Source organism: Parambassis ranga, chromosome 1 (genome assembly GCF_900634625.1).
Source record: "Parambassis ranga chromosome 1, fParRan2.1, whole genome shotgun sequence".
Taxonomy (NCBI): Eukaryota; Metazoa; Chordata; class Actinopteri; family Ambassidae; genus Parambassis; species Parambassis ranga.
Genome location: NC_041022.1, coordinates 24,877,366 through 24,904,355, shown reverse-complemented (window position 1 = coordinate 24,904,355; position 26,990 = coordinate 24,877,366). Strand labels below are relative to the sequence as shown.

Below are 26,990 nucleotides of genomic sequence, written 5' to 3'. Positions count from 1 at the left end.
AAACTGTTGGATTTTTTTCTGGTGTGTAATGAGTACACCAGCCTGTGAGCATGGGGGTCCACGTAACATTGTCATAACTATTATAAGGGTCAAAATAGACTTTATATGTAGCAGACTGAGCTCCCTGTATGGTTGGTGTACATAAATAAAGATCCATAATGCCAACAAGAGCGCCCACAAAGCTCATTATCTTGTTGCAGCATCAAATTATTATTTCAGGGCCATCCATTCATTTATTTTAATCCACTTATCCAGGGTTGGGTCGCACACAGGGACACAGGGACGCCCAGACTTCCCTCTCCCCAGCCACCTCTCATCTCATCTGTCAGGGTAGTTATACCTGGTGCCCGAACCACCTCAAATGGCTCCTCTTGATGTGGAGAACCAGCCCTTCCATGAATCGCCACCTTTTTATGGTGGAGGAGTTTACATGCCTGGGAGTTACATTGTTAGGGGCAATAGGCTTCTGGTAGGCTTTGTCAAGGAAACTGCTCCTAGGTGATGGGTTAGACCGAAGGCTATATTTCTATTGGGCGGATAGTTCATACTCTAATGCTGCCTCCATATGTCATATAAAAAGGTCATGCACTACTATAATTAAATTTAAAAGACAAAATCAAAACTCTTGTTCAGGTCGTCATAAACAGAGGCAACAGCTGCAGTTGATACTTTATGTGGTAAACATGTTTATTTTTGCTGTAAAGCTCTGTGGGGATTGACTCACATTTGAAGCCAAGGTTAAGGTTTACTGTAAAGTACTGTGGATTCTTATCCAATGTACTATTTTTTTCTGTTCTTTACTGTATTACTAACATCATAGATGGTCAAAAACGACACAATTTTACACAAGTCTATCTATCTAGTGTTTGCTAGCTTTATTAAGGGAACATAATGTTTAAAAAGTCTTAGTCTCCCTTACGTTGACTTTCTCTAATAACTGATTAGAGACTGGGTGTATTAGAACACTATAACATCACAGCATACATATGTGTTGGACTTACAGGATTTTCCCAGAGAGCAGTATCAGATTTCCTCTCACACAGCTCCTGTTTTCACACTTCAGACACCCCAGATTGTAGCGTGTGTGTGTGTGAAAGAGAGGACAGCTGAATTTATGAACTGTCAGGTGTTGTGATTACTGTGATTCCTGTCTAATATGCGCCAGCTTTTAAATATTTGTCTTGTCATCACATCCACTGAGTGAAAGCCTGTTCCACCAGGGAAAGCCGGCAGGACGTGTTACTTGGACTGCATTCCTGTTTTAATCTATGTTACGCTGACGTGTATTTAAACACAACTTCGATCCAGCTCACAGTCTCAACCAGTTCTAGTGCTTTTCAGTCATATACATGTTTTGACTCAAATCAGCCATGTTTTTTCTGGTCCTGTTTATTTTTGTACTGCTAAAATAAAATGATGTAAAGCTAGTATGTTGCTTGAGGATAATGTTTATTAAAACCTCATGGTAGGTTTGTAGGTAGATCTACTGTAATCAATGCACAGACATCAGCCATCAGACTGCACATCATCAAACCTTGTCCCCCTGCAGTAGCCAGACCTTGTCCCTCTGGCCCTAATGTTAGTGCCACTCAGGACAGGGAACATTAATGCCTTATACTTTTAAATTCTAACTGTCTGATGTGGTAGTACAGAGTTAAGAGCAGTATACTGAATATTCTCTTCCCTCCTGTAGGACTCTCCACCAAAGCCCGACATGGAAGAACAGTTGCGCTCAGCCTCTAGCGTAGACGAGTTGATGAGTCTTATCTATCCTTCATACTGGGCCGCTCTGAAGTGCAGATCCAAACTCTCTGCCGCCTCCAGGGTCTCCCAGCGGCCTCAGCCTCACCGCCTGAGGACAACAACTGATACAGAGCAGCTAATGTTTGCTGCCGCCTACCTCAACTTGGAAGTCCTAAAAAGTATGTTTGTTTTTCTCATAATTGGCTCATCAACGAAAAACAAACTCTGACTTTTGTTTCTGTGTGTGCAGCTATAGAGTCAGAATGGAGGAAGACTCAGTGTACACCCCGAGAAGTGTGTGTCGACGTGGGAAGGGAATTCGGGGCTCCGACAAACATCTTCTATAAGCCACCCTGTGTGTCCGTCTACAGATGTGGAGGCTGCTGCCACTCTGAGGACAAACAATGCAGGAATATCTCCACGGGATACCTCAGCAAAACTGTAAGCACTATTCTTCATCTTACTATGGGCTCAAATGAACACCCATTGTGTCACAGTCATGGTTCAGTTTAATGTGTGGAAAGCAACCCCAAGCCCTTTCTGGACGTTTTTCACCTCTGACACATTTTCAGTGTGTCCTGCACATGTATAGAAAGAGCACAATAACTGCAAGCAGAGAGAACACGCACTTACACATGTCTTTGTGTAGCCTCTTCTGGTTACATTATCTCTAGAAAGTCTACAAATCCGCTAAATGCTTGATCAAGCGAGTCATTCATGGCTTTATAGTTGTGCAGAGAATGGTAAAAATGTTTTTTTTACAGTTTGTTAGTGTAAATGCTTTATTCTGAGTGTATTTTTAAATAAATATCACAATAGTATGCCTAGATTTGACATTCAGAGTTGATGCATTCAAGGACTGTTTTTACAGTTTCTTTCTATATTGAATGGGACTTTGTTTTTAATTATTTAATTTTATTTTTTATATTTATAATTTGGGATTTTTGAAAGTTATAACCATCAAAGCAAACACTATTGCCCCACCAGTGTTTTGTGCTATAATGTGTGTGTTAATGCTGGTTTGAACAGCGGCAGTGGAAGATGCTGATGGTGCTTTTGATTTTAAACACAAGACTCCAACCTATTATTTCTTATATCTGACTATATTACCAATTGCTCCTAAAGAGTGTAAATGAAAATCAATCATGCATCTGGTTCTCCCTTTTTTTTCCATACCACTCATCAAGTCTTGCACACTATATTTAAAGAAGCTTGTATTGGTCATTCTGAATCATCATGTTGTCGTCCCAGCATCAACTGCAGAAAAATAAATGCAAGCATAGATCCAGAAGAGGAAAGAAGAAAAAAAAGAAAAGTATTTTCCTATGATAAAATCCGTGAATCTGACTCCATTCTTATGCACTGGAGACACATGTTTTCTATTCTATATTTCCAAATTAAGGGCAATAAATGCACCTATGCATTACATTCCCTCCATCCTGTCAGAGTGATGTTCAGAGTAGCCAGGAATAGTGAGAAGTAAATATTATGTGATCCACATGGTAATGCTTGGAGCAGCTCCAAACCACTAAGTAATTTTTATTGAATGAAATTAAACAAGTATGGTGATGATATTTTTTTTTCTGGGAGGCACACATGGTTGGAATCTGTTTCCATAATATGCACATGTTACACAAAATGAATCTTTTAACCACATAAACAACAGCTGATGACATCTTGCATGAAGTAGCTGTGGCTGTAATTTAGTGCTGATGTCTTGGCTGATGTGCAAATGTTTACTTTTGCCATTAAGTAAAAGCAAGCAGTCCTTGAAGTTGTAGATCACACAAACATTTCTTATAGATCACCCAGGGTTACAGCAGCTGAGTGAGAAAGGCTAATACCTGATACCTGTGATGCCAAACAGCTTCTGTATGGAAATATCCAGTGTTATAATGGAATGCTCCTGATCCCCAGAGGATATCCTCTTTGTATGTCTATTGCAGTTCTGACTTTGTTTATGATTCTTTGTAGCTCTTTTACATGATTAGGTGTGATGGACATGGGAACCTGACAGATCTGGGCTTGTCCGTGCCAGGCCAATCACAACTGTTTATCTAAGAAGTAGAGGGTTTGGTATAATAACAGTTAGAGGTTCAGAGGAGAACCATTGAAACTTGAGTAAACAATCAAGATTGCTACTTCACATGTTTTATAGCTCTGTTTAGGTCTCTGGACTAAGCTCAGAGCACATCAAGCTGGAGAGGTTCAAACTGGTCATCAGGTTTGCATATGATAATAATGGGCTTTGTAGACAGCTCAAATGGGGAGGAAATGTGTCACAGAATGCATCCCTATTCCAGGCAGCTATCAACTGTAGTTAGAGGAAAATGTTACATAAAGGTTTTTCTTTTTTTAATATAGTTTCCTATTGACAAACAGTTACACATTATGTTAACATTATCTAAGTATATAATCAGCTTATAATATAATATTAACATGAGCCACAAGGTAAACCTGCTACTGTCAAGTAAAAGTTGGGCTGAAAAAATAAAAAAAATTAAACTCTAAAATCAAGTGTCCATAATACCGTATTTTCTGGACTATAAGTCGCACTTTTTTTCATCCTTTGGCTGGGTATGCGACTTATACTCAGGTGCGACTATAAAAAAATATACAATTAGTTAGCCTTGTGTCCTGACGTCCCATTTCAAATATAATGGCAGTAGTAGTAGTCCCTCTCCTGACGGTTCTCTTCCACCTCCAGCTTGGTCACACTTTGCATTACGAGCATAGGTGACACAGGTCGCTAATTCCAGACAGTAAGCACACAGTAGTCGCCTTTTACTCATTTACTGGATGTTTATAGGAGTTATAGGAGCACTTTCTGTGCAGTGAAGCTAATCATTTCTCCGACTGAGAACTTGTTGAAATGCGTGTGTCTCACTCTTAATGTCCTGCAGCCATACCACTTAAGTTAAGAAGAATTCAAGAGGCAACGCTACGCTAAAATCGTAGTGATTTACGCTGGCCCGCTGGTGCGACTAATAGTCCGGTGTGACTTATCTATGGTTTTTTTCTTCTTCATTACGCATTTTTTGACTGGTGCGACGTTTACTCCGGTGCGCCCTATAGTTCAGAAAATACAGTATTCACAAAACATATATTGTGAAACAGAAAGATGCTAGCAGCCAGCATGGGAACACACAAATGACATAGAAAGGGTAAAGTGACTGAATTACAGTAAGCCTGTCACAGACTCAGAATATTCTTAGAGGAAAAAGAATATTCCCTTATCTAGTTAGCTCATTTCCAGATAGCTGTTGTTAATGGACTGGCTCATACAGAGTGTGATGGCTTATTGTTTCAGCTAATCTGGGTTATTTATTTCCTATAAGTGTTAATTGAATGAGCTGGCAGCAGGGGTGCTGATGGTGCTTTTGTTAGATGAACTGTTCCAGTGAGTTCAATACGCACAGGAAGTACACTGCAGCCAAAACACATTAAGAGAGTGTCTGTAGTCATTGTGTAATGTAGACAATGCTTTGCACATAATACTGACACATTAGACCTTTCATTTCTTTTACATTTAAGCATGATATAAAAGCAGGAAGAGGGGACAGAGTATTGCTTCATTTTTGCTAAATAAATAAAGGCACAGTGAAAAAAATGTTTGAAGCTGTATTTGAATAATGTTAGGACAGTACTGCAGATGATTTGATTGTATTTACACAAATAAATGAGGGATTGCTAACTTTTAAACATGGTTGTGTCAGGGTTTGTGCAGGAGGAGGACACAGATGCGGTGACACAGAGCGGTTTAAAAAGCAAAGCAGTCTTCAATTGTAGGCCAGGAGGGCCAGAGTCCAAAATCTCTTAACAAAAAATCACACACAGTGTGGAATCCCAAAAACGTGGCTTAGCAAGGCAAGGTACAAAAACAAGGCTGCAAGCAAAAAGCAAAACAGGATCTTAATATGACATTAATGAGGACCAGGAGAACACGATCCGAGGTCATGCTTGGACGTGGAGACAAACCCACATGCATCACAAGACATCACAAGACGAACTGGTACTGAGTGAAGGGGAGACACAGACTACAACCCCTGGCAAGAATTATGGAATCACCAGTCTTGGAGGATGTTCATTCAGTTGTTTAATTTTTTAGAAAAAAGGCAGATCACAGACATGCACAACAAAACAAATGAGGAACAAATGGGAAGAAACTGGAGTCAACGTCTGTGACCGAACTGTGAGAAATCGCCCAAAGGAAATGAGATTTACATACAGAAAAGCTGCGGTAAATGAAAACCATCATTAACACTTAAACAGAAATAAACAAGGTCACAGTGGGCTAAGACGAAGCCATCTTGGACTGTGGATGACTGGATGAAAGTCATATTCAGTGATGAATCGTGTATCTGCATTGGACAAGGTGATGATGCTGGAACTTTTGTTTGGTGCCGTTCCAATGAGAGTTATGAAGACAACTAAAGGAAACACGCACATTTCCTCAGTCATTGATGATATGGGGCTGCATGTCAGCTAAAGGCATTGGGGAGATGGCTGTCATTACATCTTCAATAAATGCAAGTTTGACATTTTGGACACTTTTCTTTCAATTGAAAGGATGTTTGGGGATGATGAGATCATTTTTCAAGGTGATAATGCATCTTGTCATACAGCAAAAATTGTTGAAACATTTCTTGACGAAAGACACATAAGGTCAATGTCATGGCCTGCAAATTGTCCGGATCTCAATCTAATTGAAAATCTATGGTGGAAGTTGAAGAAAATGGTTCATGCCAAGGCTCCAACCTACAAAAGTGTTTTTTTGTTTGTTTGTTTTTCATGATTCCATAATTTTTTCCTTGGAATTGAGGGATTCCATATTTTTTTCCTCTTGGTCTAAAAAAGAAACTGTTACTCAAGACACCTGAAATGAGAGGAGAGTCAGTGACACTAAAACAAAACAGGAAGTACAAAGCCAAACAGGAAGTAGAGCAAAATACATAACCAAAAACCAAAACAAAACCAAAACTACAAAACAAAAACCCCGGCTCAAACCTGGAAAGGTTGTAGATAACTAGGTTCACTATCTGCTGTGTGAAATACTATAAGTTTCATGTAGCCACAAATAAAGGTACAGCATAGTTTATCTATGCTTATTTGTTGATGGCCTGGTGGCTTACTAGCTGCTGTTGAAACCTGCCGCTGTGTTTAAAATAATACTGAAGAATGAACAACTAGAAAAAAAAAACATCTTTAAAGTCAGAAAATTGACAGTGTTTCAGTTTTCAATGTATGCCATCATCCACTGGAGGTAAGAAAAAAGGAGGTTAAAGGTTGATGCTGAAAGTCTTTTTGTGGTTTCAGTTGCAACACGATTTTTTTTTTCTGCTGTTTTTGGCTGAAATCTCAGACTGCTGGCTAGATTTCCACATGCTCTATACTACGTCATTCAAATTATGGCTGGCTACGTAGACATTTTTTAGTACCTGAATTGTAATGACTTTCTGAATGTTATTAAAATAATTTGTCTGAAAAAGGACGTGAGGAAAGGTGAGGAGTCAAATGTGTCTGTTTCTGTTAGGAGGTATTCTGTGGCTGGTTTGTCATCCTGAAAGGTGCAGTGTGATGATTTGCTTTGGCGCTGCTTTGAAGCAGCTGGCAGGCTTTGAGAGGCTGGGCAAGTTGTGCTAAGCTGGATATAATTTACTGTATGATTGACTCTAAGTATCTTTAAGTGTTTATGTCTGTTTAGCATTTCTCAGCAGCTCAACACCTGTGCTGTGATGTGTTTTTCTTCTTTACCAACCTGTTTTATTTCTATCTTCACTTTGTGACGGACGGGTTGTATTATTTCTGTTGTTGGCTGCTTTCCCTCACATATGCTATAAGCAGCCCAACAGTGGTAATATCAGTTGCTGTCTTACTTTCCAGCATCGTGACCATTAGTTGCCACCAAATAATGGCCATTTGGCAATGAAATGTGCAGTGGCAAACCGCACACAGATAACCGCAGTAAGTCAGTGTGCTCTGTATGGAGCTGTGGTAGAAGCACACCAGTATTTTTTTGCATGATGTCAGGCTTCCTGAGGACCCACAGAAGGTAGAGCCTTTGCTGTGCTTTCTTAACCACTTCTCTGATGTTTGCTGTCCTTTATTTTGACACCCAGAAACCTGAAGTCTGCCTTGTTTTCACCGTTAAAAAAACAGGCTGAATGGCCATTTTTTCCCTCCCTAATGTCTATGACCAGGTCCTAAGTCTTGGTGGTGATGGGTTATTTTCTGTCACTCAGACAACATCAGCCCCCCCTGTTCACATCATCCCGGTATGCAGACTCATCCCACAGATGAGTCCCACCATCGTTGTATCATCAGCAAGCTTAATTATTTTGTTGCTGAAGGGGGTGGGAGTCCTTCAGGGAGGGCAGTCTGCTTTAATCCTTAACAGTAGCAGCAGCATACCAGGCTGTTATGAAGGAGGTGAGGACGCAAAGACACAATCAAAATAGCTATTTACAGCCATACAGTTGTCTTAAAAAACTTCATTTATCAACAGAGACCAAAACTGTTTTGTACTAGGTTGTAAATGTTTATTTCTGCTGTAAAGTTAGACATTTCAACATTGAGATCCATGGAAGTGATACACGTTTGGAGCCCATCTCAAGTGGCCCTAGGTGGAACTACAATTCTTAAGACTTCCATGCTTTTTTTCTGCCTTTTGACTGATGCACACAGATTGTGATCACAAGTCTACATATGTACAGACATTGCCATCCACAAGGTCATATTTTTATTTCAAAAATGTAACTGAACACCAACTGGATCCTGGACACACACACACACACAAACAAAAAAACAGAATGCTTGACCGGACTGACCAAGGCCTGATTACTGCCGGCACTGTTCACTTGAAACATCATTTAAATTAAACCTAGCTGTGGGAAGTTGGCTAAAACGCCTCACCCAGCAGCACACAATGCTACCAGGAAGTTCAGACGAGATTAGGAAGAAGACCATGGAAATACAGCACCAGTTAAAAGTGTGGACACACCCACTCATTCAATGATTTTTCTTTTCTTTTTTTTCTAATGTTTCTGCATTGTAGAGCAATATGAATAGTATCTAAAACCATGAAATAACACATGTAGATATCTGTGTAAAATATACAGTTCTTTTCTGTGCAGTTTTGCACACCATAGATAATATATTATCACAAGAAATGGTGCACTGTTACTTTAAGGTTAAAAGTTGATGTGTGGTCACAAAAAACATCAAATATGAAGAGGTTATGTCAGTGCTTCACAGTCATGTCCATCTTGTTATGGTGGACATATGGTCAGTGTCATATGACATATGATGGTACCCCCTCAGGAACCAATTTGTGTAGTTTTAGTTTAGGTGGGAAAAACGAAGGCAGGACAGCCAATCACAGGTGGAGGGTTTGGACAAGGACAGAAAGTAGAGCTGAACAACATACACAAGGTAATAAAACTACTCAAAAGAGGAAGTCCAACTAAGAAAGATCATTCACAAATAACAATTGCAAATTACAACTAACGATAACCCATGATACAAGCACCATACAAGCACAATACGCACAATGGCCAGAACACAGCCTTTAGGTGTAAATTAGTTGAAAGTGCACTTACAGATGTAAGTGTGGAAGTACACCCTACAGTCAACATGTAAGAACATGCAATTGAGGAGCACAATGGTGTTAAATATTTGGACAGGGCCAAGGAAAAAGATCTCAAGATCTCAAGAAAAAGATACCAGAACAACAGGAACTGAACAATGCTCAGATCACGTACACCGTATTACATTTTGTATTGTGTTTTGATTATGTGTTATTATACTAACACATTTTTTGTGCACACTGACAATTTGTGTGGTTGTTCAGTAGCACTATTTTTTTAGGGTATAAAGTTACACAAGTTCATGTTCGGAGGTAGTAGGTGCTGTGGATGGTTTTCACCATTTCATTTTCTACTCATCACAGGGCTTTAGGCATTAAAACCTAACTGGTTAGGGTTAGGTTTTAAAAATCAGGGTCAGGTTGTAGGTTGGTGTGATGGCTGTTTGAAAGAGTACTTGTGTATTCAGTTAGGTGTAAGCGCAGCAGCCTTTGGTAAGTTATAAAGATTAAAAGGAACATAAAGAAATAACAAACAGATGCACTTTTGGCTTCACATGGACATGTTTGGCTTCACATGTTTCAAACCATTCTGACCATGTTCTGTATGTGATGTCCTGGAATGCTAGCAGCAGACACATGTCAACATCCTCTGTTCACACTGTGAATTCCACAATAACCAAAGGTTACTGCAAAGACTACTACTTGAACCTGGCATTACAAGGAGCAGAGAGGTGCAGTGCAAATAGCATTTATATGAAGTTCACACCATTAGCCACCATAAGCAATGGATCTGAACCATAGAAATGAACCAATGTATTCAATAAATAGTAAAGCAGCCATCAGGAGCCAAATATAGGACATAAAAAACACTACTTGTATTTTCACACTGGCTGCAGGTGAACTTTAAAACCCCCTCTGGTAGTCACTGTGATTTTTAACGAGCTCTCCTTGTGGTTCTGTAACCATGGTGAGGTCAGCTTTAATGATATGCTCATTAGGATGAGATGCAGAGAGACAGTTTAAGCTGTTTAAGAGACTTGAATAGGAGCCATTGAGACTAATTAGTTATTATTCAAGCTGAACATCCCTGACTGAAAGATCCAAGTGGCTCTCATGGTTCTATTCTGTACAGCCTTGTATAAGCACCTTCATCAGTGCAACCTGACAGCCAAGTGCAACTGCAGATTACTGCTTTTGTTCTTCAAGTGGCAATGCTTCACATTCTTAGTCATTGTGTGCAGTTCAGTGTTTCAGTGTTTGGATGATCCAGGGTGTCAGGGCCAATTAGAAGATGAAGGGCTCTTGTTGAAGGATGTGTGAAATACTGGCCTCTTATGATGAACTACCTTTATTATGTCAATATGAAGTTTAAGCCGATAAAAAAAGGACAGAAGGAGTTCTAGAATGGGTTTCACATCTGAAAGGTTGAAAACCCTACAATTAAAATGAAAATTAATCCGTTTACCAGTTGTAAAAGTTGCAATTGCAAACAACTGTATCAAATTGTTTGCTTGGAGTGCAAGCACAAGATTCTAAGTGCAGTTCACCTAATGGCCACAGGTGCCGCTACAAATGTTCTAATTCTTATATTTAGCACTTAAGAGACGGCATTAAATATTAGCTTAACTGCAAGTTAGTATGGGACACAATTATAGTTTAATTCTTAAAGCTCTTTTTTATATTTAAATGTGTAGTTATTGCTTTGTGCTGTTAATCCCTTGGCAACTTTGTTGAGTCTCTCTTTGTGTATCTCTTTTGTGCAGCTGTTTGAGATTACGGTGCCAATCACCCAAGGCACCAAGCCAGTAACCATCAGTGTGGCCAACCACACCCAGTGTAGCTGTCTGTCCAAGCTGGACATCTACAAACAAGTCCACAGCATCATCAGAAGAGCCCTGCCAGAGTAAGAATAACTTTTTTTTTTATTTTCTGTAGACTGAATCATACTTACTTGGCTTCTTTTAACATTTACCTTAACTTTAACCTGTGTGTGTGTGTGCATTGTCAAATACCACTATGTGTCATTAACACACATATACACTCACAGTAGCAAAAATGTGTTATGTTAGAAAACATCCGCACAGAACAATAACGCTATATAATATGATTCAGGTTTGTATAGCATTCTATTTTTTTTCAGTCATGGTATAGCAGATCATATCAGGATTATTAGCACAGGTTACATTCCACTTACGCACACATCCAAACAGTCTCCACTGCCTCCCACAGGTTTACATTCATTATGAAGGTCTATGGTACATATAAGTGCACATTCCATATTGAACAGGTCATTGTGTATCTGACACAGACACGCACGCATATACACAGCAGGGCTTCTTCTAGAAAGATCTATTAGGATTTCATGCACACCAGGATGTGTCCGCCGTCCATCATGTTGTTCAAGAAGAAGAGTGGAGCATGCAGAGAAGCTTCTTCTCTTTCTAATGTAGTACAATGTCTTCCTCAGGAGAGCCCATGTCTTAGCAGATATACAGTATAACTAGCAGCATGCTGGCCAGATATTGCATACGTGAGCACAGATGATTTTTAACAACTGCTGCATGGATTGGGTTTATGAGGTGCCCATTTAACCATGTAAGCCATCATGTCACTTCCTCTGGTCAGTAATGTGTATGGTGAGAAACTGTGTGTACACTAAATATAGCCCACACAACATGCATTCATGTTGTTTACACTAAATTCTGAGCTCACCATCTGAGTATGGCAGCAGAAATGAAGAATCATCAGACCTGTTTTTCCAGTCTTCTGTTAAATGTTGATGAGTCTGTGTGAACTGTGGTGTCGGTTCGCTGCTCTTAGCTGATAGGAGTAGCACCAGGTGAGCTCTTTGCAGCTGCAACACATCTGCTGCAGAGATGTTCTTTGAACTTCAGCAGGTTGTCTTCACCATGTCTACATGCAGAAATGCACTGAGCTGCTTAAGGAGCAGTAGAACAGGTGCAACTATACACCACAAGAAATGAACATATTTCTGCTATATATTCTATAGTTATGCACTAATACACTTGGGTTGCTTTCTGCAGCTATATAAGCTAGTAATAGATGCAATATCTGTATCTTACTTTTTTTACCAACTGCCAGTAAAGTCTGCTTCCCACACACTTGGGGTGGGCATGGTTGTGGGCAGGTCCTATTCTGTCTAAGAGTCATTTTCTGTAGCAGCTTTAAACAATACATCCACCATTCTAGGAGCTTCATGGCCTTAAAAAACCTCAAACATGCTAAAAATCAAAGTCAGTGAAGCCAGCAGGACCACATCACCATTAAAAGCTCCACATAATGCTAAGGTTATCAAACTGGACTCATCTCCACTCCTTGGCTGCATCGATGGACTAAAATAGGCAAGGTAAATAGCATCCCATACTAAATATATTTGTTTGTGTTAAAGTATCTGAGCTGCCAGAATCCAGTTTTTTGGATGTCGATTAAACACACCATCGCTTTGTTTTAGGAGGACACAAGCCAAGAAATACATTATGAACTACTTCCTCATGGGAACCTGACTGTCAGTCGACCATAAATCACAGCATGCCTCATGCACACAGGAACATGCACACATTTTATGGCACTGTGAAGTTAAATAATACCCCCTGTACACTGTACACACACACACACAGGACAGGAAGCAACCATCAGTAACAATGGAACTGTAAATGTGTGCGCTGCCAATATGAACACTGGAAAAACGAAAAGCCTGTTTTTATCCCAAACACATGCACACAGAAGTTCAACATGGATTTAGCTGGAAAGGGAAAGGTTTTCACACCTACAAATCATCATAACACACACATGCGTGAAGCACATGTATGGTTCACATTAGGCCAAAGTCTTGCCCTGTCTCTTTCTCTTTCTCTTTCCTGTCACCCCCCCACGGCCACCGCTGTGTATGTCTGTCTGTGTATGTACACCGCTGAGAAACCACAGCATCTCTTTTCATCACCAGACTCTTTCAAACAACTTGTCCGTCTGCAAACATCCTGTCTGCCCCTCTCTTTGTCCCCAGGGTTCTGTTTTAAACCCACTGAACATTATGGCTGAACTGTAAAACATTTTTATAAAAAAAAGTAGTTCAGATTCCAAAAAAATTCTGTAACATTACAGTACACTGTAAACAACTGCAGGATAATTAGTAAATATTATAAGAATATTAGTAAATACACACACACAAGCACCACCACCTTTCACTATCGATCATATTTTCTGTTGGCATAAACTAGTGGTTTCCAAACTCAGAGGGGTGCGCCCCCTATGGGGCCCAAAATGCATCAAGTGCACCAACCAGAAGCTGGAAGGAAGTCAGGCACCAGAACAGCAGAGAGAATCCAGTGGATAAAATACATCAATTGGACCGCAGCTCATGAAAATAATACAATTAAAGCCAAATTCACGGTACATTAACTCATGTGTGTATTGTTAGGCAAAGATTTAAAAATATTCTTGCCTACAAAAAAAGGGGGGGGGGGCACATAAAACATAACCATGTGTCATATCTGCCAAATCTATTATCCACCAAGATCTTTCACTTTAACACTGCTTTCACTTTTTAATCTAACTATTCTAAATCATATTTGATCTATTTAATATTGAAATGGCACACGAATGGTCCCGACTTGGGCCGCCCTACTTGTTCTTAGAATAGAATAGAATAGAATGGAAATACTTTATTTATCCCAAGCTGGGCAATTTTACCATTGCAGCAGCAAAATTCAGGCACTCAAGCAAACTAAATATATCCCTAACGGTAAAAATTAAACAGTATAAACATTATTTACAGCATAAAACTAAACATAGGTGCAGAAGGAAAAATGTGACATTTGTAATGCAGGTATAAATATAAGTCTGAACATGTATTGTATGTATTGTATTTGTCCCGTACCATTACGACAGCACTGTGTCACTCAGAGCAGTTCTGAGACATGAAAAAAAGGAAAGCTCGTACTGGTTCAGATGAGAGACTGTAAAACATGCCCATACACAGTTGCATTAATAAAAGATGGGATCTCAGACATATTTCGTGGGAGCTAAGTCTTTGATACTTCCATCTTCTTCCTGACTGTGTGACAGAAGCTGACCCAAGAAATCCTCTTTTGGTCAATGGTTTATTTGTCTACAATCCTTCAACTGGCTTATCATATGTCAGATTATCAGAATCAGAATCAGAATTACTTTTTTTATCCTGAGGGGAAATTCTTTTTTTTTTTTTATGTGAGCTGCACCGGCTCTCTCTCTCTCTCTCTTTCTGTCTCACACACACGCATAAACATCTGAGCAATCCCATATTTAGACCAATTAAAAAGTGCTCAGATTCTTCCCCTTTAGATCAGATAAGAAGAGAGGATTTATTTTTTTTTCATCTGTCCAGCATAGAGAGAATAGAACTAAAAATGAGAAACCATATTTGAGTGTTACAAACATATAATATATAATACGAAGGCAAATGTGAGTAGTTACCATAGGAACCTCCAGCTGGTCTCCCAGAGACCAAACAAAGTGCAGAAAAGCTTTGCATTCATTTACTTGTGCAGTGCAGAGAACCCAAAATATTACTTTGGACAATATAGATAGAGAATTCTTTTTTCTGAAAATTCTGATCTCAAATTACATTCCCAACTTTCATCTCTTCAAGTCAGAACCTTTTTTTTTGTTTTTTTTTTATTAGTTTTTTTGCTTTTTGGCCCTAATCCTCTTCTGTAGTGTCATTTCCTATAAACCTACCTAACTGGGTTTTAATTGCAAACAGCATTGCCAGCATCTGGGTATGTGATGGTTAACAGGGTATATTACATCTTTCTGTCTCTTCACTAAAGGTGTCCTATAGCCAACAGGACATGTCCTCCTGGTCAGACATGGAGTAACAGGCAGTGTCGGTGCACTGGCATGTCTGCCAATTCACAGCTCAACCCTCCACCTCCACCACTGCCCCCGCCAAGGCCCTCTCAGCAGCAACACGGTGAGTGTGCTCATATTTACACACTAAGAGGTTTGTTTTTTGTCTCCGCTTATTTTTGCTCAGTAAACACTGCAGAGTAAGCTGGGTTTGTTAAATTTTCCCAAAGCAAGCTAGAAAAAGGAAGAAAAACAGCAATTACAGCTGCTGATAAGCAGTAGGGGTAATAGCAGGGAAATTGTCCTCAGCCCCCCAAAAAGTCAGGTCTGCAGTAATAAAAGAGTGAATGGCAGAGCTATTGGAAGCTGTATGAAAATGAGGAAACAACATAATGAATTGAGCTGCTGCATAGCACTAGCTGCATTTTAATCTGATGACTTTTTTTAGCATCTTATTCAACATAAAGTAAAAGAAGTCAATATTTCCAGGCCTTTGAAATGCCCTGTGTGTTGGTGCCTACAACTGGTTGTATCCACACTAGGGATGTAAAGAGTTAATCGACTTTAGATTAATTGTCGTTAAGAATTAAATTTAAATTAGTTGTCAATTAATCGCCCTGGCAGTATTTTAGTTTTAGATTTTTTTGAAGATACTACGACGAGTGGCACCCTCTGCTTGGCGTGCCGTTTCTGTCTCTACATGCTCGCTCAGTTCCGCCCAAACACACATATACACAGAGAAAACTATGTCAAGCGACGCGCTGTCTGTTGTAACTTCCTCAGCAGGCTGCTGGTATGTTGACGGTGTGTGTTTTCAGGTGCTGCGTGATCTCTGTGCGCATGTAGCAGTGCTCCGTCAGAATATAGTCCCAGAATGGATCAAACTAGGAGACTGCCGCGTAATAATCAGCATTTTCATTTGTGCTTGTTGTGAATACGCAGCTCACATGAAGTACTTGCTTTTAACTCCTGGACATGCGTCTATGTATGTGTGCTATGAGGAGCGACAACACATTCAGACAGCATGTTTATGTTTCTGGACAGGTAACATCTTAATGTGACTGTTCTAAAGGAGGTCCTGCTAATGTTTTTACTTGTCCAAATAGCCTTTAAGCTGAATAGGTTCAGACCTATTTTTAAATCTGGGTGTCCGTGCTCAATCCGGCCTAACCCGGCTTGTTTACGGTTCTCCAAACCGCTAGGTGGCGCCTCGTAATATACAATAATAATAATGCATTGGTCTTATATTGCGCTTTTCTGCTCTGTTGGGCAGGCACTCAAAGCGCTTACATTGAGATGCATTATTCTTTCACACCACATTCACACAGTGGCAGTGGTAAGCTACCAGTGGTAGCCACAGCTCCCCAGGGGGAGACTGACGGAGACGTGGCTGCCAAGGTGCGCCTACGGCCTCTCCGACCACCGCCGATTCATTCATACGCATCCATACACCAGTGAGTGCACTGGAGGCAATGCGGGTAAAGTGCCTTGCCCAAGGACACACAACAATGACTAGGGAGGAGCTGGGGTCGAACCGCCGACCTTCCGGTTATTGGACATACAGAGTGTGTTCAGGCTGCGGTAGGACCGCATGTGTGCATGGGTTGTGCATTTTTTTTTCCATCCGTGTCGCTCGTTCCGTCTGTTTTTTTTTTTCAGTTTAAAAAGCAGTTTATTCCTTTGTAGCCATCAGCCTCAGGGCAAAGTTGTTCGATGGTTGTTTACATACGGCTTTTGTACGCGACCCGGACACTGTCCCTGTGAACGTGAAGTATCACGTCGCTAGCCGGATTTGCTAGCATTTGCATTCAGACCTGAGCCACATTTGAGCCAATCTGGCTAGATCCAGCTCCTAGAGGTGGATTGAAATCAAGCTGGATATAGCCGAATTCGCGGTGTTCACACTCAGAAAAAATATGTAATATCCAGATATGGGCCGAAACCCACTCTAACCGGATTGATTTCCACAGTGTGAATGGGGCCTATGTCACACTGGGGAAATCAATCCAGCTAGAGCAGGATTTCGGCTGTATCTGGATATATCCAGAAAGTTTTTTTCTGAGTCTGAACAACTCGAATCTGGATATATCTGGATTGATTTCAATCCACCTCTCAGAGGTGGATCTATCCAGATTGGCTCAAATGTGGCTCAGGTCTGAATTTGCGTGTGTGATAGCCAGATTTAAAAATAGGTCTGAACATTTGCAGCTTAAAGGCTATCTTGATTCAATACTCTAGCTGGATTGATTTTCCCCAGTGTGAATGGGGTCTATGATTGAAGGACATGCAAACTTCAAAAACTTAAAAAAGATTAATGAAATTATCTTGATATTATACATCTGAAAGCATGAAGAAGAAAAAGGAACATGTAGGGTCATAGTGTGAAGAAGTTCATCACCAGTAGCGACCCAAGACAATCAGCATAATATGAAATACATTTTTAGATAAGTCAGCGCCACACAGCTGGCCACTGTGTTTCCTCCCAGTTTTGATATCACAGTAGACTGAACAGCTGCTTCTTCTGTGCTGGCTGAACCCCAAACAAACAACACTGCACACCAACCAATCAGCGCGTCTTGTTGTCTACACGATGACCTGTAGTAACACATACATACCGCACAGCCAAACAAACACACACTGTTAGCAAAGCAGTCTTTCTCTGTGTAAGTGTTTGTGACAGGGGAATGTGCATGTGTGCTCTGGAGGAGTATTTATGACTGCAGTGTGTTTGTTAAGAGTCTGTATGTATGTGTGTGTTTGTGAGTTCCTGCGTGTGTGTGTGTGTGTTTGGCTACGATAACACTCTTTGGGCTCAGTGTAAACATATGAGAAAGAGAAGAATGTGGAGACCTTAGAGTGGCAGATTCCACAGATACTGACGCATACAAATATACACTAACAACAAAGTATGTTTAACAGGGTCAGAACAAATTATCCATGAAGGAAAGCAGGAGATATTTGTTTCACAAAACGACAACAAAAGTCTGAGCGGCCGATTTGGAAGAAGATTATTTTCTGTTTGTGGTCAGTCTGAAGCTTTAGTCTAATACCACCTTTGGGCTTTTTCTAACTTTCTAGGTGTTGTGCCTGGGTGTAATACTGAGTTTGCACATATTCATGAGGACATACATCATAACCAGGTGCAGCTTTGACTGTGGTAGCAGCAGAGCCCTACATGTTGGCTTTACGTGCACCTCCAAAAGGTTGTAACTACCTGTTGAGACCACAAGCGCTGGGATTGGTTGGCTGTTTATCAACAAATTTCCGCTAGTTCGGACTACGCACTATATGCAAACTTGTTATTGGCTACTGACGTGATTATGGACGATAAGGACACTCCAAAAAAACCACAAGCAATGCTCTTTCAGTCGCCATTGTTCACTGAAACAGGAAGTGCTGGAAGCTTAAGGAGGAAAGAAACCAGACCCTCCCACACTAGTGCATCTGTGGGGGTACACCATTGTTTTGTTAGGCTCTGATATTGGTTATTTCCAGAGCCAGCTATAGATGCAGTTTTTTTCCAAACAGTCTGGGCTTTCCAGATGTATCATCACATCATAGAAATATCAGAACAATGTCACTCAGGACTTTAGGAACATAGTATTAGTAATAACGAAACATATCAGAAGATATTTTCCTTCTACAACAGGACAATGACCAAAACACACCACCACACTTCCTGCACTGCTTAATGGGCAGTCAGTCTCTGGATCTGAACCCTATCGAGCTTCCAGAGCCCATCAAGCCAAGCCATCTTGTAGGAATGTTCCAGGAAGCATTGGGTTAAATCTCGTCAGATTACCTCAGAGACTGAGCTAGCCTATAAAAGATTGCCTTTTTTGAAGAAAGACAAGTTTGATAAACCCATTCATCATTTTAAATAAAATAATTATTTCTAACTCCTGCTCATTTACTGTATGTTCTTTTCCAACCAAATTTTCATAGAATACAAGGAAATAACCTAAGTGATCTTATAAAGTCACATTTTTATTTTGAGAACTTATAAAGCATAAGGGAGGCTATAACATGGCCTGCCTGTAGGCTATATAACACAGGAGCACTCACACGTACTGTACTACTACTACAAGAAAAGCCATGTTCCATGCTGACACTGTCTACATGACCTTCAGTATTTTGTTCCAGTTGAAGAATCAGGAAAGGATTATGAAGTTGCAAGGTTAAATAACTACATTCAGTCATAAATTTAGCCAAGATTTTAAAAAACATAAACTACTGACACTTTAACCTTCCATCCATCCATTCCCCACAGCCTCTACAACCTTCTACTCATATATCATCCTCCATTCGCTGAAAGTATGCACATTTGCTGACATTTTAGATATATCAAAATATAATCATCAATTCTGGTATTACCAGGAATCCAGTTTAAGGAGCGGAGAAAGACCCCAAAGTCACCCCTCAAAGAATTAGGACATAAAACAGAAATTTGGCAACAATGCTGGCTTGACAAACCGTGGTGTTAGTCCAGCAGACAGACCCTAATATTAGGAAATATTACATAGATAATGTTATGTGGCAGACCTCCCCAAAAATGTGCTGACAAGTCTGACAAGGCTTGAAATTACCTTAACGCAGCGGGTGACCAAGACACATGGATTTTGCACAAGGAGAGTAAGATGAATGACCGTACTGTATGTGTGTGTGTACTCAAAAGTGAGTTCGTCAGCTAGCCACAATGCATCAGTACCGGGTGATTCTGCATGTTTCATGTCTTTGGTACATGACTGTGCAAACCACTCCTTGAATATGACACCCCTATTCTCCACCCACATCACAGCACCTTATGGTTTCCAATTTGTTTTAAAAAAAAGAGTGGTGTTTTTTAAAAGAATCTTCCATTACAGGTCCCAAAGGCTTCTGGGTAATACACATTGTAGCATGTGGAAAAGTTAATGTTCATGGATCCAGAAGAAGCAAGAGGTGTTACGTTGTTGTTATGTGCCTAAAATGTAGTAGTTGTTCAGAAAAAAAATAATACTTAGTAAATGCATTTCTATATATTTAAATGTCTGTAAATATAATTTGGTTCCTCAAATTAATAATTTGTATTATATAATAATATAATTTGAGCCCTACAATCCATTGTCATTAGACACGCATACATATCAGCAGTTTTCTGCTTTGACTATGAGCAAGCAGAGCCTCTGGTACTCCTCCTAGTGGTATGTAGTAGTATGTGTGAATCCCCCAACATTCTTTTTAAACATAAAATACTATCAAAAACAACCATGATATAATTGAAATGGGATTTAAAAGTTTTGCCTTCCCTATAATGTTTTGGGTTAAAAATACTGCAAATTTGCATTGGCTACTTTCACTGAAGGTACAAACTGAGTGGTGATAGTGTAAGCAGGTGATAAAATGTTACAATTATGGCTTCAAAAGGGAACTGAAGAAAAGAAGTGAGGTGAGGAGCAGTGATCTTTGAACAGAAACTGAACAGACAATGAATACAAGTGCTAGTGGCTACAAAAGTTAGATCCAACATAACTTGTGTGTATTAGAGTTGTGTAAAAGAGTCTGTGTCGGTTTTAGTGCTGCACCTTGTTTTGTTGCTATCACAAGAAAAGTCAACAATAAATAAATGTTTTTATTTCGAAAATAGGGCAGACCTACAGTGCTGTATTTTAAAATGTTATATGTCATAATGGTGAGAGGCCAAATCTTTTCACATGGTTGTAAAAATGAATACAAGCGGCCGAAATGAGTTTCCTTCGAAGGATGGCTGGGCGCTCCCTTAGAGATAGGGTGAGGAGCTCGGTCACTTGAGAGATGCTCGGAGTCGAGCCGCTGCTCCTTCACATTAAGAGGAGTCAGCTGAGGTGGCTCGGGCATTTGTTTCGGATGCCTCCTGGACGCCTCCCTGGGGAGGTGTTCCGGGCATGTCCCACCGGGAGGAGACCCCAGGGGGGACCCAGGACGCGGTGGAGAGACTATGTCTCTCGGCTGGCCTGGGAACACCTCGGGATTCCCCCAGAAGAGCGCAAAGAAGTGTCCGGTGAGAGGGAAGTCTGCTGCGTCCCTGCTTAGACTGCTGCCCCCGCATCCCGGCACTGGATAGGTGTTTGAAACTGGATGGATGGATGTAAAAACTTCGACAACCCCTCCCATAGGGAAATATTTTTTAAAAATGTTGCAAATGTCTGGACAATGATAAACTGATCAGGATTTGGTCACTGTGATCTCACTTGCAAGTTTGTTTATTTTTAAAAATTAATTTAAACCTTACCATTTTTAGACAATAGCAAGAGAAGAAGTAAGAAGGAGACAATTAAACCCTTTGGTACACTGTCCTATAATACAACAGGCTCCTCACTTGTTCTCTTCAGTCTTAGTCTGGTTGTCATCATCTAATACTTTTAAACCTGCACACACAATACTATATGTAGCTAGATTCTAGCTAGTGCAGAGAGAACTGGCTCTGTCACTTTAAGTAACACCACTTTGAAGTGGCCTAGGGCACAGGCTAGTTTCCCTCAACGCTAACACTTTAAAAGCAGAAATACGACAATCTGTTAAGCAATAATTAGCACAGTTTTCAGTATACGTTACAGCTTTATTTAAATGGGCCAATTGAAAGGCATGCAGGCTTTCAGAAACCAAAGAAGTTCTCTTTACTCCTTATATTATATCAGGCTAGATCAACATAATTGTAAAGTGCAGCTTGACTTGGTTCAGTGGAGCCATTTTATGCATATTTTTGTGATTCACTTTTATTTGTGTGTTGCTGCATCAGTTTGAATTTTCTCTATTGGGATAAACGAGGGTACATCTGTGATAAGGATTTGTGCATTTGTAGTTGTGTAAGCTCATGACTCAGGCCAGTTGCATGTGGTAGCAGTGGGCTGTGTGTGCGTGTGGAGGTCTGCAAATGAACGCAAATACAGTGTGTGTATGGAAAAGTCTGGTCATTCCCCACTCTCCGTCTCTCCAGGTGTTTTTTAGCTGAAAAAAACAGTATGCCAGTACTAAAATAGAACCATCTATGTTCTCCCAGAGGACAGAGAGAACATCACCAGGACATTTTGGAAATGTCTCAGCTTCAAATTTTGTCAGTTTTGTCAAATAACTGGCATTCACATTGTTGTTATATGAAGTTGCGCAACCTTAGAAAAATACTTACAGCAACATTGGCTCATGTTGGGAATTGTTCATTGGACTGTGCTTGAATGAGACATAATGCATTAACATCAGATTAGATTAGACAGCTTAACATGACCATATCCACCTGTGTGTGTCTCTCTACAGACATCTTCTCAGCAGATGTGTGTGGCCCTGATAAGGAACTGGATGTGGAAAGCTGTCAGTGTGTGTGTCGGCACAGGGACCAAGCGCACTGTGGCCCTAACCGACACCTGGACCGCAAAACCTGCCAATGCGTTTGCAGCTCGCCTCCAGCACCATCCTGCCCGCCGAACCACATCTTCGACAGGGAGACTTGCCAGTGCACCTGTAGCAAGACTTGCCCAAGGCACCAGCCGCTCAACAAGACAAAGTGTTCCTGTGAGTGTAACGAGACGCCAAATAAGTGTTTCCTAAAAGGAAGGAGGTTTCACCAAGCCACATGCAGGTAAGGAGTGGGCTTTTCCTGGCTAGCTAAGCTTAGCTTAATTTGTCTAGCAGCTGTAACTCATCTGGAAACAAAACTGTCTGATTTGTCTAGACTTGTAAGATCACTAATCTTCTGGTTGGTTAAACAAAGTATAGCCATGTCACGGCTAGCTGGCTAAGCTTAGCTTAGCTGGAGAGCATGACAAGGAAAAGGGGGCCCCAGCAACAAGCTTAGGGGCAGCGCAGTACAGAGGTATAGTCCGCCTTGAAGTTTGCAGCGGTTGTTAAATGGTCCAACAAGTCTGTGGAAGGTTTCCTGCTTCTGCGCAGTGACTCCTGGGATATGTTGGGCTATGAGGGATCCACCTGCTGCATGCTTTGTTGACATGTAAAAGAAGGTTAATTGGTCATATCTGAATGATCCTTCAAACAGGAGTCATAGAGACAAGGCTGTGACAGTCTACAAATGCATCCTATAAAGGATGGAACCCCTGGATTGGGTGTAGTGTTAGCTCAGCATCCTCCCTATTTGTTTGGGAGAAAAGTAAAGAACTTTGCTAGGATAACAGGCCCACCAAATTTCTTCCGGAAGCAATGAAACTTCAGGTTGTCACAAAAGAAGACATTCGAACAAGTATTGCTGGAATATTTGTTTGTTAGCAGTCAGTGTTTATGACCCCATGAGCGTAGGGATTGGGACATTGGGATTTGGCCTCTGTGGGAAAGAGTGAAGCCACTGCTAATCCCAAAGAATATTAAGGCTTTTTCACACTTTATTAACCCTGAAACTTTGGAGGAATGTATTTCCTTTGGACTTTGTACTTTGGAGGATTGATGAGTCAAAAACTATCAGACATGGAGGTTAGGGGGTTGATTTACCAAAACTTTGCCAAATATACATTTAATCCTTTTAAGCCACACGTGTTGGTATTGAATTTGAGCTAATTTGATTCCAGGGAAAAATTCCACAGGTAAAGTTTCAGTGTTTAACTAGTTGCATCATCTTAAAGCACAGGCCACCAGGACAACAACAGCATTCTGGCAGCAGTAGGTGGTTTCTGCGGTAAACCCAGGGTGTAATACAAGACCCCACTGTGCTAATGACTTCTCTTAGCTGTCACTTAACAATTTCCTCTCCTTGAACAGAAGGAAACACACACACACATGCTCACAAACATCAATCCATCCCGTCCAGTCTTTACCCTTTGTGACCCCCGCTTTAGAGTGATTTATGAGTAGAACGTAACGGTAGGAATCTAGTGTCTGGAAGTTGGCACTTGAGTGAGTATGTGACCATGTTTGAAAGAGAGAGTGTGTGAGTCCACGTGAACTCTGCTATATATTTCAGCACCGCTTCACTTTAAGTAACCACAACAAAATATTCCGTCAATCACTACATGATACCCTGTGAAGGCATGCGTCATTGTTGGAGTTGATTAAGTAGAGGTAGTTTTAGGAAGTCTTTTGATTTCCATGGGGACCATGCTGGAGTATTCATCTGTACTGGAAGATGTGGAAGCTGCGATAGACAAGGTGAAGACTAATGTTACAATGTCTTAAGGTGTTTTCCAGACAGTACAAGAAATTACACTTATTTAATTCATTTTCCTGGCTTGTAGTGACACAGTACTATCTGGGATGTACATTTATGTTACAATAATTCGATCAGCAAGTCACTTATCTGAAGTGACATACAAAATGAAACTGGACCTTCCATATAAAGGCAAGAAATAAATAGGTTTAAGTTAGTCAAAGTGATGTGGAAGGAGAGAGTCCTATAGAAGGCTGCTTCCACTGTCACTGATCTACAAAAAGAAATTAGTCTGCTTCTGTGTAGGGGTGGTAGTACCAGACATTGTTCCACCACACAAGCTGGTGTAGTTTAGAAGGCTCATTTGGAGGGTGTTACAGTAGTTGAGGGTTAGAGTTCAACCATTATGTCTACATAGGTTGGACTAAACCCTCTGTAATTTTGTTTCCCTTAATTAGAATGAAATACAAACTTGGCAGACATAATGTCCACAAGCTTAGCTACAGATTGAGATAGCTAGATTGCTTCATCTACATCATTTGTAAGGAGATATGCATTGTAAAATGTAAATTTTCAACAGACGAGAATTTTTTTTTTCATTTCTGCTTAGTGTCATCTTAATTTACAAAGAGCCAGAGGCATACAAATTAATACTTACACATCTGAGCAGATGTGTCAGAGCAGTGTTCCCTTTATTATGACACCAAAAGTATTCAAATACACCTTGTGGTTGCTGAGATATACACTATTCATTTTGGGCATGCCATTTTCAAGCTGATGCCTTAAAAAAGAGGCTTGGGGTAGAAAGGGTGATTAATATCATTCATATCAAGAGCTGGATAGTCACCAGGATTCAGGAAAACCTGAATCCCCCAGTTTCATCAATTCAATCCCCTGAATTGATGAAGAGGACTGATGATCTGCAAAATGCCTTCAAGGAACACAGACAAGTCCAGCTGCCTCTTGTCTATTGGCTCCCTGCTACAGCATGAGCTGGGTAATACAGTGTTAGTGTTGAAGAACATTACATTACTTATCACAATTTCTTTTTGTTAGTTAGTTAGTTAGTTTTGTAGCAGCTGGCATCCAAAGTGCCTTTTTGTCAAAGTGAATTGTATTATTATTATTATTATTATTATTTATTTTATATTGTAATTGTGTCAGTCAGACAGTCTGTCTGTGTGGTCCAAAATAGTAAATGGAATGATATAATAATAACTTAGATCTACGTTGGTCGGTCACATGATCCACGACATGCCCTCTCTCTTTGTGTTTCAGTCACTTCATGTGAACTGCTTGTGTGTGCTGATCAACACAAGCAGACACATCAGCACAGATTCATGGTGAACTAAGTTACCTGTTGTGCAGCTTTTTTGGAGGCTTTGAGTAATCTGTTTCTAATCTGTTTAATCTGATCTGTTCTGTGAAGTTTCCAAAATCTGACAGTCCAGCTGATGGCCTCATTGGGAATACAGTGAAACAGAAATGTGGTTTTTGTGGTTAGGCCTATAGTCATGGTGGCACAGAGGTAGAAAGTAACAGATGTAAACCTGTTTTGTTATAATAATCTTGGTTGACGGAACTGTTCTTGTCAGTTTGTTTTGTGTTTGTCATCATAAAATATACGTAAGTATTATACGTCCTAAATGGTGTTTCAAATTCATGCTCCGTGTGCCCTATTTTCACTTTGAGCACCTGCCCGTCCAAAGGTCTCTGCACGTCCCTGCTACCAGACAGCAGCAATGAAAACAGTCTGTGGCTGTCCCTGATGATTTTCTGAGCTTTCTTGAGGCAACGTGAGTTGAAGATGGTTTGCAGGGAGGGAGGGGAGGTGGCAGCCGGTGATGCGCTCTGCTGTCTTCACCACTAATCCAAGCTACTTGTGGTCTGCAGCAGAGCAACTGCTGTACCAGGTGGTGATGGAGCCAGCCAGGGCACTCTCTATGATGCCCCTGTAGAATGTGTAGAATGAGGTCCTCACTGATGTGCACACCTAGTCAACCACCTAGTCAACCAGAAAAGTGACACAGAGGCTTAGAGACTCAAACTGTGTTTTTTATCCACTTTTGTCACAAATAGCAAAATCTCTACATACCTATAGTTAACCTGCACTCACAGCTAAATCCTTTTTTTTTGTTTTTTGCAGTTGTCTCAGGCCCCCCTGTGATGTAAGAAGGCGAAGATGTGAACCAGGGTTCTTCTTCAGTGAGGAGGTGTGTCGCTGTGTTCCTTCCCACTGGAGGAGGTTGGACTAAACTCCACCTAAGCTCATGAAATGCTAACAAAAATGCTAACGAACAGATTACAGTCATCTCCCACATCCCCGTAGACCTGCTGGTCATGAGTATCCCCGTCAGCTGTGGTGGCAGCTAAGTGTGTGGACCCTGATGAACATGGGGAAACTTGGAGTGCAGATATGGGAAACTGATGATTTGAAGGTGAGAAATGCACTGATTCCACTGTGAGGAGGCCTAAATAAGAGCTGAAAGAAAGAGAGTCAACACTCGACACTTGTTTTAAAATATTGTCAAAATAATTTGTTTTAAAATATTTGGAGTTTTTTTTTAAATAAATATGTCTCAGTATTTTTATGTCAGATATTGATTATATAATTTATTAAATGTTATTTTTCAGTCTGTCTATTGCAATTTCAGTATTTTTCAAGAAAATACACTGTGATAAATATTTTTGTATCGTGTAAAGTATATGTGT

The 26,990-nt window shown here is 40.5% G+C and overlaps 1 protein-coding gene across 1 annotated transcript in view; it reads left to right on the top strand.

Annotated features, from left to right (window-relative positions):
• Nucleotides 1-26,768, top strand: part of vegfc (vascular endothelial growth factor c) — a 48,529-nt gene extending 21,761 nt beyond the window's left edge. The window contains exons 2-7 of the mRNA XM_028411386.1: nucleotides 1,694-1,922; nucleotides 1,994-2,184; nucleotides 11,092-11,231; nucleotides 15,157-15,299; nucleotides 22,445-22,766; nucleotides 26,425-26,768. Of these exons, the coding sequence (XP_028267187.1) occupies nucleotides 1,694-1,922; nucleotides 1,994-2,184; nucleotides 11,092-11,231; nucleotides 15,157-15,299; nucleotides 22,445-22,766; nucleotides 26,425-26,533 (1,134 nt within the window). The 3' untranslated portion in view covers nucleotides 26,534-26,768. The remainder of the gene's footprint in view (nucleotides 1-1,693; nucleotides 1,923-1,993; nucleotides 2,185-11,091; nucleotides 11,232-15,156; nucleotides 15,300-22,444; nucleotides 22,767-26,424) is intronic.
• Nucleotides 26,769-26,990: the final 222 nt, after the last annotated feature.